At 48.7% G+C, this 11,554-nt stretch overlaps 1 protein-coding gene across 1 annotated transcript in view; it reads right to left on the bottom strand.

Moving 5' to 3' along the window:
- Positions 1-11,554, bottom strand: part of ABR (ABR activator of RhoGEF and GTPase) — a 184,278-nt gene that overhangs the window by 124,829 nt on the left and 47,895 nt on the right. The window contains exon 2 of the mRNA XM_007937423.2: positions 2,420-2,604. Coding sequence (XP_007935614.1) covers positions 2,420-2,604 — 185 coding nt within the window. The remainder of the gene's footprint in view (positions 1-2,419; positions 2,605-11,554) is intronic.

Genomic DNA, 11,554 nt, shown 5'->3' with positions numbered 1-11,554 from the left:
TCCATTCCTCAGTTGATGGACACCTAGGTTGTTTCCATCTTTTGGCTATTGTAAATAGTGCTGTGATGAACGTGGGTGTGCATATGTCTGTTCTTATCCTGACTCTCACTTCTTTAGGATATATATCTAGTAATGGAATGGCTGGATCAAATGATATTTCTAATTCTAACTTTTTAAAGAATCATCATACTGCTTTCCACAGTGGTTGTACCATTTCACAGTCCCACCAGCAGTTTATGAGGCATTTGTGTTATGTTCTTGTCAGAGCGGCACTAGGTAATCAGAACAGTAGGTTAAGTTACTCCGTGGCATCTCTATATCTTAAAGTTCCTTAAAGCAAGTTATTCTCTCACAAGCCACAAAGTGAAGCTATTGCCACAAAGGTTCGGTGCTCCGGGCAGGTGTATGTTCCCATTATGCAGCCTGGTCATTTGAGAAAGCTCCAGACAGCACCTGTCACCAGGCAAACTAAAAATGTTGGACGAGCCCTCTAGCAAGGTGGCCATGTGATAAGGAACGCCTGTTGTTGTTGTTGTTATGTGCCATCGAGTTGGCCCCGACTCCTAGTGACCCCTCCTTTGGTTTCCGAGGCAGTATCACTACGGAAGTAGGATTGCCCAACCTTCCTTCCGAGGAGTGGCTGGTGGGTTTGACCGCCAGCCTTCTGGTTAGCAGTCAAATGTCTTAGTCACTACGCTACCAGAGCTCCTAAGGAATGCCTGGCCTGAAGGAAATAGGGACAGGAGGCAAGGAGGAAGGCAGAATGAGGAGAAGGGAATGGCAAAGGCTTCCTCTCCAGCATATGCCACTGTGTCCAACCACATGTTCTCATCTCAGCCTGCTTTCTCAGCCCGCTTTCCCAGCCCTGTGTTGGATTCTGCACAGAATCTTACTATAGCTACTCACAGTGGGGTGACAGCTGAGTCCCCCAGGGGGCCTTTGAGCCCTGTTGTGGTCTGAGACCTAAAGTCAGAGATGGAAGCATGCTTTCTCCTGGTTGGCTTCAGTTCAGGTTCCAGAACACACTCCATCAGTAACAAAGCCCGCCCCTGTGTGTCCAAGACAGCTGTCTCTAACCCATCACCCCTTCTCAGGATGACAAGGGTAACCCTGAAATTGCAGGTTGAGGGGGGCCCTGAAGCTGACCCACACCTTCGCTCATCCCCTCAACTCCCACCTGGTCCCCTATCATCCCTTTCCAAACTTGCACTGCCTGGCAGCTACTCTGCCTTGGCCTCTGTTGCCATGGTAACACTGTGGCTTCCCCCAAGTGGGAAGCCGGTTGCCAAGGCCCTTGTTGCCAAAGACTGTAACAGCTATCATCTACCACCCCAGTGTGTGAAGAGGGGGTGAGAGCTCTGTGAGGGGTGGAGGGTGGCCAAGGAGGCTGGGGAGGGAAGGAAGCAGGGGGTCTTAATAAATGGAGAGGTCCAGATAAGCTCCAAGCTGGGATGAGGAGGTGCTAGGTCCCTGTAGGAGGGGAAATGCATGCCATAGCAACAGCTCCTCTGGGGGTCTTGGAGAGAAGAAAGAGGACCGCCCACAGAACATACCTGGGCAAATCCTCTACCAAGCAGAACTGGATGCTCTAAGCTCCCCACCCAATACACACGCCCCCAAGGAGAAATATCTTTGATTCTTCTCCCCAAGTTCAGAAAAACAGCCTCCAGGAATCTCTCAGTCTTGCTTGCTTCCCAGTCCCAGTCACGCACGCACACTCAAGCTAGGCCCAGACAGAACCAGGCTCCGCTGCCAGGAACAAGCATTAATTACAAGGCTTGTAAACCCTCCACAGGTTCCTATCCCTTGGCCTGTCTCAGAGCACATACTTAATAGTCCTTATCAAATGCTTCTCTTTGGAGCAAAGCACCCATCTCTACTGACAAGGAGAGAGCTGGGCACCATCAGGGCTAATTCTCCGTCTTCAGGGATGCTATAGAGCTGCTCATCCCACCTGCAGGGAGCACAAGGCCAGCCCAGGCTTCTCCCGGGACCCGCACTAAGATTAACAGACCACAGATCCTAGGTGCAGCCACTGCTCAGCCTGGGCACCCAGAGGAAAGAGCCTGGTCCCTCCAGAGCCCCTGCATCCTGCTAAGAAGAAGTACTGAAAGGGAAAGCTGAGAGAGGAGGTGAGTTCGTCCAGGAGGCACAGGGAGCAGATGGGTGGAGAGGAAGGAGACATGGTGCAGGGGAGGCAGAGGGAGCAGCAGGAGGTGGGAGAGGGGAGCCTGAGTCCCCGAAGCCTGAAGGGGCCCAGGACTGGGGAGACACTCGGGCACCAGGAGCAGCCAGGTCCACATTTCTCCAAGCACCCGCCTCAACACAGACCTCCAGGCAGAGACTGGCCCATGACACCTGTGTGTCACCCTACCCACCCCTCACCCCAAAGCTCAGAAGGTAAAGCAGGTGTACCTACCCCAGGTGCCAGCCCCTCAGGTGGGGTGGGGGAGATTCTGTCCCCACTGCTCTGGCTGCGGGCGCTGAGCTGGGGCGACATGGTGGGCGACTCGTCGATGTATGGCATGGTCTCCGAGCCCTCTGGGGGCCCCTTCTGCTCCTCATTCCCCTCTGCGTCGTAGTCGTCTGCCCCGTAGCTAAAGTCTGAGACAAGGAACAAGAAAGGCCACTGAGAATCCTCCACGAGGGCTGCCAGGGACTGGTAGCGCAGTGGGCGCCGGCGGCGGCCCCCAGCTGCCATGGCTCTGGCTGCACCATCCACGGCCCAGGCAGGGGCTACGCAAGGGCTTGGGCCTCGGGCAGGGCTGGTGAGTGCCCGCAGGCACCGGGCTTTGCACGTTCAGTGGCTGCTGGGAGTCGGGGAGGAGCACACTGCTGTTGCCACCCGCTTAATAGCATGTCAGTCGCGTTTTCCGAGCTGCTGTTTCCTTTGCCTCCTGCCTAATTCCAAGTCTAAAAATTAACAGTGGGAGCAGGAGGCAGGACGCTTCCAACTCTCCTCTCTGAGTCACCATTTTGCTTTTTATAGGGAATAAGGAGGTGGAGGCGGGCCAAGCGATGTCACTTCCTGAGCCCCTCCTCCTTGGGTACCATTTGTACACAGAGCCCAATTCCTGTAGGGGAGCTAGAGCAGGTTTTGGGGTGGGGGTTGAAAGACTGCACCCAAGAGAGCCCTGAGCCCTCCAAACATGGCCCTGTGCAGGACCGAGCGCAAGGCTGGCAGAGCGTGGGTGGGGAGGCCGGCCGAGGCCTGGCAGGGACTCCGTGCAACAGCAGACTTCTCAGAACCCAGCATTTATTTCTGTAATTTCAATGCAGGCTTCCTTCAGAGAAGGAGGGAAGAGAAGGCAACAGGGAAGTCGAGCTGCCTTAACCACCTTGGTGCTTCCAGTACCGCTCAGCCTCCTGAGCCTACGCACAGATAGCCCTCGGGGGGTAGGCAGCAGGCTGGGCCCTGGGGGTGGGGGTGCAGAGGGAATGCCTCATCCCTGAAAGGCCCTGGGTCAAGCCCCCCGGGCATGGGTCTTCTCTCCTGCAGCGGCGTGAGCAACCCTCCCCATCGCCTATACCCCATGGCATGTTAGCCTCCAGCAGCCTTGGTCTACCCTGACCACGAATGGAAAGGCATGGCAGTGCCAATTCCAGGGGTCTGGTCTTGAGAGCTTCCGTGACTGTGACTCTCTCACCCCCACTCATCCCAGAGCAGGCATTAAGCCTCAACTCAGAACCACGTGTGGAGTCTGGTGGGAGCCAGGCACCATGCCACGGACTGGAGACACACTGGTCCCAAGACCAGCCCGCTGGACCCCACAGCAGCCTGCAGCCAGGTGGAGGCAGCGGCATTCTTATACCCTCTAGCAATGCTCAGCAGCCATGCCCATTTGCTAAATATTCCTGGAGTGTCTCTGGGAGTTAGGTCCTGGTGCGGGCCTCTTGGGAACTTGCCCAGTATGATGGAGGAGGCTGGCTGGGTCCAGCCCAAATGCATACAATCTACCTGTCCCGTCACCTGCTCAGACACCACTTCCTTCAGGTTGTCCTCCCGAACCTGACCACGTCAGACACTCTGGCTAAGAACTGACTGCCCATGGCTTTGCTGACCTGTCCCTTTGTTCCTGAGCCCCTAGGGCAGGAAGAGGGCATCTCAGTCATCACCGTGTGCCCAACACCCACAGGCCTGGTGTGTGTTCTCTGGAAATGCGTGTGGAGTAAATGAATGAGTGGAGGAATGCATGGTCAGGTTCAGATCAGACAAGCCAGGCCCCAGAGAGCCAAGTTCTCTGTGAGGGCCTGGCTTGCTCTTTGATACACACATCAGCCCCTGGGCAACTGGCAGGATGAGAATGGTGTCAGCGGGTCACTAGGGTGCCCAGCCATGGCCACATTCTGGCCAATCTGGCCCTTTGGCAGCCGAGAGCCTCCACCAGCATCACTGCACCTGCTCCTGCTGACTTCTTCTCCCAGGCCCTGTGATAACACCCCATTAAGCTGTCAGGGAACACGGACTATTGTTCCCCTTGAAACAGGCATGCACAGAAGAACCCCAGCCACTGGGATGCGTGTATGTCACACACACTGGAAACAGGGCCAATGTCCTGAAGGCCACCAGGCCTGCAACTGGGGCTGTCAGGGGCTGAACTGTTTCTGGAATTCCAGGCAATGGCAGAAGAGCAGCAGCATGTGGCCCACCATGAAGGACCCAGCTGTTTGGTGGACCTACTCACTTGGGAAGGAGCCTGGGTGGTGCAAACAGTTTGTGCTCAGATTATCAGCCCAAAGGTTGACAGTTCAAACCTACTCAGTGGTGCTGCAGAAGAAAAGGGCTGGCAGTCTGCTTCCATAAACACTGTTGTTGTTAGGTACTGTTGGGTAGGCTCTGACTCACAGCAACCCTGTGTACAACAGAACGAAACACTGCCTGGTCTGGTACCAGCCTCACAATCCTTGCTATTCCTGAACCCATCTTTGCAGCCACTGTGTCAATCCATAAAGATTACAGTCAACAAAACCCTATATGGAGTTCAGTTCTACTCTGTAACACATGGGTCGTCATGAGTCAGAATTGACTCAACTGTAGTGGGTTTGGTTTTCTAGTTTTACTCACTTGGGAGAAGCACAAAGATGGAATTGAAACATGGATATGCCACCTCCCCTCCAGGCGGCTCCAGGCTGCCCTATTAACATTTTGAGTCAAGACCCAGGAATAATATGGTAGACCCTGGCCTGGCCAACAGTTCAGATCCCAGCAGGCTGCACCGAGTCTCTCATATGCTGCCCAAGCCCCAAGAGTCAGACTCAGAACACTCCTTCTCAAGACATTTCCTAAGAGCAGGGATAGAAGGGACAACAGAGAGGGTGATATGGCTCACCTCCCTGCACAGCCTGGTAGGCAGGGCAGGTGGTCTCAGCCTCGCTTCCCCGACATGTGCATGCTTCATCCGTACCCAGGAACAGACTGTGGGCCCACGCCTCCTGCTGCTCTGAACCTAACTACATCCTGTGAGGCGGTTCTTAATATCCCCATTTTATAGACCAGGTCATCAAGTCTCAGGAAGATTTGCCTAAGGTTATATAGAGAGACTGAACCCAAGTCTGTCTCCAAATGCCATCCTTTTCCCTCTGAATCTCTCTAGGCTCCCATGAAATCTCCTACAGCCCTCCTTATCAGAGGAGGTTAACCAAAGAGGGGCGGGAGGGGCACCTCACGGGGAGGGGCAGGCCACAGGAAGAGAGGCCCAGTCCCCAGTTCTTCAACCTCAGGTGGAATGTGCCCATAGAGCTGTCTGCAAATGTTCCTAAATACTGCAGTGGACACTTTGCCTTCTCTCATGTCCCCACAAAACCTTGAGAGCCAAGGAAGCCAGTCAGAGGCCCAGAAGATGCCCACAAGGAACAAGAGTAGAGGGCAAAATGAGAAACAAACCCTCAGAGAAAGGAGGAACCCTGGCGACTCAGGAGGATGCGAAACATGCCAACCAAGCACAGCCTTCAGCCCCAAAGGCCACAGATAGAGAGGCTGGGTGGACTATGGCTTGGCCACCAGGCTTCAAAAGAGAGAGACAGACAGACAGAGAAAATGCACAGGAGCTGTTGGCAGCCAATGACCATTTCCCCTTCTAGTAACAGAAATCCCATTTTATTTGGGATGGCAGTAGGCACAGTGTCCCACTGAAAGGCCACCTTTCCCAGTGGTGTGGTTCATGTAACTAAGTTCTGGCCAATGCGATGTCAAGTGGATATATGTAGAATTTCATGGAAGGCTGCTAAAAGAGATTGATTTAGCTGGAAGGTATACTTTTTCCTCCTCCCTCTCCATATTTCTTCCTCTTGTCCCCAACTTGGATAGCAAATGAGAAGACTGGAGCTTCAGCAACAATACTGAATCATGAATCCACACCTGTGGCTTCCAGCCAAACAAAAGACAGGCATATGAGTTGAACATGTACCCAAGGTAGATACACTCCTTGGAGAGAACAATCATGGGAGAAAGAACGGCTGTTTATGCACAGGAAGACAGCTCAGGGGGCAGGAGTGCACAGAGGGATGGACACAGGGAAGAGGTGACTGTCAGGAGAAAGTGGAAGGGGAGCTTTTGCATTGGAGTAAATTGTGGTCAATGTCATGAGACGACATGTTTGTGAACTGCTGTATGGAAAGTGAATTTGCTCTGTAAACTTTCACCCAAATCACAATTTTAAAAAAAAAAGAGAGAATACTGAACCATGAGGTGACCTTGAGGATGGAAGCCACCAGGGCTGAAGACAGCTGAGCAGAAAGTTAGAATCCTGGGTCCCTGATGGAACCATGGAACCACCAACCATACCATCCCTAGGAGTGTCTCTCTCTGGACTTCTTTTACATGAGAGAAAAAAAAAAATTCCTATATTATCTAAGCTACTGTCATTTAATTTTTACGTTCCATGCAGTCAAACCTAAGTATAACTGATCTAGATGGTTTCCTTAACATCTTTGTCTGAGGACTTTCCCTATTGCTTTCACTGTCTCTTCTCAGTCACCTTGGTGGGACCCTCTTTCTCTACCTACCTCTTAAACATCAGTACATTGATGCAATGGAATTCCTTGTACATTCATGCAATGGAATACTGCTCAGGAATAAAAAGGAACAGACTACTTAAGAAGGCAACATCATGAATGAGCTTCACAAACAGTAAAAAGAAGCCAGACCCGAAAGAGAACATCCTGTACGATTCCACATGAAGTTCAAGAACAGACAAATCTCATTTATGGCTAGAAAGGAAAAAAAGTCCATAGTGGCTGCCTCTGGAGATGGGGTGGGGCAGGGATTGACTAGACGGGGCAGGACAAGAACTTTCTGGGTAGTGAAAATGTTCTGTATCTTGACAGGGATTTGGTTACATGGGTGTATGTACTGCTCAAAATGGTAGCTTTAAGATTTGTGCATTTCACTAAATATGAAGCTCTGGTTAATGATATGAAGGAGCTCTTGAGGCATAGTCGTTAAAGCATTTAGCTGCTAACCAAAAAGTCAGTGGTTCAAACCTACCAGTTGCTCCGCAAAAGAAAGATGAGGCAATCTGCTTCTATAAAGAGTTAACAGCTTTGGAAACCCTATAGGGGTCACTATGTGTTGGAATTGACTTGATAGCAGTGAGAGAACGATATACGGAGTCCCTGGATGGCATGAACAGTTATATGTTTGACTACTAACTGGAAGGTTGGCAGTTCAAGGCCACCCACGGCACCTAAAAAGACAGGCCTGGTGACCTGCATCGGAAAGGATACAGCGCTGAAAACCTAGGGAGCACTTCTATTCCCCCCAAGTGGGGTCACCAGGAGTCAGAATCCATGCAACAGTAACTAACAACAGTCATTAAAGACAGGCATGCTGCAGCTTTGAGGTGAAGTGTATTGATGTCTGCAATGTACCCTGAAATATATAAAAAATAAGATGGATTAATGATGGACAGAGAGATGGATAGACATGCAGTAAGACAATATCGTAAAATAATAACTGTATTCTGTAGATGGGAGCTCTGGTGGCGTAGTGCCTAAGGCACTTGACTGCTAACCAGAAGGTTGGCGGTTCAAACCCACCAGCCACTCCTCAGAAGGAAGGTTGGGCAATCTACTTCCGTAGAGATACCAGTTCGGAAACCCAAGGAGGGGTCGCTTTGAGTCAGATCTGACTCAACAGCACAAAACGACAACATTCTGTAGATGGTGAGTAAATGGGTGTTCACTGTATAATTCTTTTACTTTTTCTGAATGTTTGAAAAATTCATAATAAAACTATGAGAAAATACTGGCATTCCCCTGGCTTCTGTCAGCCCTGTTCTGCTGCCTCCCTAAAATCTTATTTACATTCCAGCTGGGCTCCCAGACCTGTCTCTCTGATTAGTCTCTGGATATTTCCACCGGATGGCCCTCAGGAACATCAAACCCAACCTTTTCCTGAATTTTATATACCAGATCATGTACGTCAGAAACCACTTTAAAATTTCCCCAACAGCCCTCTCCTCCCCACTCTCACTAACTCTTGTGAAGACATTCCAGCAGTCCATCCCCACAGAGCAGCCAGAATGCAAATCAGATCACGTCTCTCCCCTGTTCAAAAGTCAACGGCTCCCCCATTCACTTCAAAGGTAGAACTCAAATTTTTATTACCTGTTTACACCTTTAAGGAGCACTAGTGGCACAGTGCATAAGGCATTTGGCTGCTAACCAGAAAGTCAGTGGTTCAAACCCACCAGCTACTCCACAGAAGGAAGAAGGGGCCATCTACTTCCATAAAGATTTACAGCCTTGGAAACCCAGTGGGGGTTGCTATGAGTCTGAATCGACTCGATGGCACTGAGTTGGGTTTTTCTGGTTTGGTCTGTACCTTTCAGGGGCACTTTCTGCAGCCCTATCATATCAGACTTCTATGCCCCTATAACGGGTTGAATTTTTGTTGTTGTTGTTGTTATGTGCCGTCAAGTCGGACCCGACTCATAGCAACCCCTCCTTGGGTTTCTGAGGCAGTATCACTATGGAAGTAGATTGCCCAACCTTCCTTCCAAGGAGCAGTCGAGTGCCTTAGGCACTATGCTGCCAGAGCTCCCAATGGGTTGAATAGCAGCCCTCAAAAAGATATGTCCAAACTCTTCTTTGAGTACCTGTGAATGTGACCTTATTTGGAAGAAAGAGTCTTTGTAGATGTAATTAAGGACCTTGAAGTGAGATCACTGTGGATTACTCAGGTGAGCCATGAAGCCAATGCCACATGTCCTTATATGAGACAAAGCAGAGGAGAACACAGACAGAGAGGAGAAGACCCTATGAAGATGGAGACAGCGATTGGAGCGGTGCTGCCACAAACCAAGAGACAACTGGAGCCTCCAGAAGCTATAAGAGGCAAGTGAGGATTCTCCCCTGAAGCCTCTAGAGGGAGGGTGGCCATGCTGACACCTTGATTTTGGACTTTTAACCTCAAGAATTGAAAGAATAGATTTCTATTAGTTTAAGCCATTAAGTTTGTAGTAATTTGTCATGGCGGCCCTAGAAAGCTAATATAGACACGATGCTGTTTCCCACCTCTGGGCCTTTGCACATGCTTTTCCTCTGCCTGGAACACCCTCTGTCACCCCTAGCCCATCTGGTGAAATCCTATTTAGCCTTTAAATCCAGCTCCAATGTCCCCTCACCTATAAACCTCCCTGTTTCCCTCATATTATGGCAATATCTGAATATAGGAAGCACTTTTACAAATCAATGAGAAAAAGAGGAGTACTTTTTTTAAGTGAGTAAAGGAAATGAAGAAAAAAAATTAAAAGCTAAGTGCCACTATACATATGAAAAATAAATGTTCATCTCATTTGTAGTCAGTCAAGGAAATGGAAACTGGTATCTCTGTGTGTGTGTGTGTGTGTGTGTAGAGCTCTGGTGGCGCAGTGCCTGAGGCATTTGACTGCTAGCCAGGAAGTTGGCAGTTCAAACTCACCAGCTGCTCCAAGGAAGACAGATGAGCCAGTCTACTTTTGTAAAGATTTACTGCCTTGGAAACTCAATGGGGGTCACAATGAACCGGAATTGACTCAATGGCAATGGATTTTTGGTTTTACCTTATATATATATATATTTTTTTTTTTCTTTACAATTTTTCCTACACAATCAGCAAGGATTAAAAAATAATAATAATGTGCAGAGTTTTCAGGGAAGAGGCCCTCTGAGAAACTCTTGGTGGGTATCTACAGCTAGCATAACTTTTCTGGAATCAATTTGGTCACTGGCATCAAAAGCTCTAACAGCTGGTAGAGTTGGCCCAGCTTTTAACCCAGCATAATTTAAGAATGTGTCTTAAGAAATGAATTATAAATGTACATGAAAATAAAGTTACAAGGTTATTAATCATAGGGCTGTTTACAATTGTGAAATATTAAAGACAACCTGAATGATTAATTATAGGAGACTGGTTGAGTAAATTATGGCATTTCTACAAGACAGACTACAATGTAACCATTAAAAATTATATAGATGATATGCATCATCTTATTAAGTAAAAATTAGATTAATAATAGCCTGTTTAGTATGACATCATGTTTGGAAAAAATTAAAATGTTTATGCATAGAATAAATCCTGGAAAGCTGTAACACAAAACTATTATACAACATTCAGATTCTGGGAATTTGGGATAAATTAAAACATGTCTCTAGGACACTAGCAAATACTCCTTGTTTTCTACCCAATATCCCTTTTCCCTTCTTCCCTGCTCACATTGCCTTGGTTTTTTTTTCACTTTTTATTGTGATTTGGGTGAAAGTTTACAGAGCAAATTCATTTTCTATACAGCAGTTGATACACATTTAGTTTCATGACACTGACTACAATTACCCACAATGTAACAGCTCTCTTCCCACTTCCTCCCTATAGTTCCCACCCCTTCCCTGTGTCCTTCCGTTCCTTGCATTCCCTGCTCCACCCGTCCACATCCCCAGCTGTCTCCTTGTGCAAACACCGGCCTTCTGGTTTCCCATGACTGATTAATCCAAAGGGCATAAATGTTCACCTGATTAATGGTTACCTGATATAAATGTTCACCCCATATGCCTGTCTGTTGTTTGGCTGGAAGCCACAGGAGTGAGTTCAGTTCCAGACCTAAAGGATAATCAGGTACATTGCCTTGGTTTTATATGAGGTAGCAATGGCCCGTCCCAGATAAAATACATACTTTCTCTGCCTCTGTTACAACTAAGAATGGCCATTTTGCATAGCTCTGGCCAATGAGACACCAAGTATGCTGGTAAGGCTTTAAACTTTGATGATAAAAAGGGACTTCTTGCCTTGAACTCAGATGTGAGGACTGGAGCCACAGTAGCCACATTGCTGCCATGAAGAAAAGGTCAGCGAAGGACAGAGAAATTTCACTGTTGCTGTTGAGCTGCTGGAGCCACAACTAGCAACAACCCACTTCACTTCCTGTTACGTGAGAAATACAAGCCTCTCTATGTTAAGTTTTCTGTTACTTAAAATGGAGCACATTCCTAAAACATTCAGAGAAGAAGTGATACCGATCCTACTCAAAGTATTCCAAAACATAGAAAAGGATGGAATCCTCCCTAACTCATTTTATGA

Source organism: Orycteropus afer, unplaced genomic scaffold (assembly GCF_000298275.1).
Source record: "Orycteropus afer afer isolate SDZICR_OR568_19922 unplaced genomic scaffold, OryAfe1.0 scaffold00042, whole genome shotgun sequence".
NCBI classification, from domain to species: Eukaryota; Metazoa; Chordata; class Mammalia; order Tubulidentata; family Orycteropodidae; genus Orycteropus; species Orycteropus afer.
Note: the sequence above shows the minus strand (reverse complement) of the source record. Positions and strands in the feature narration are given on the sequence as shown.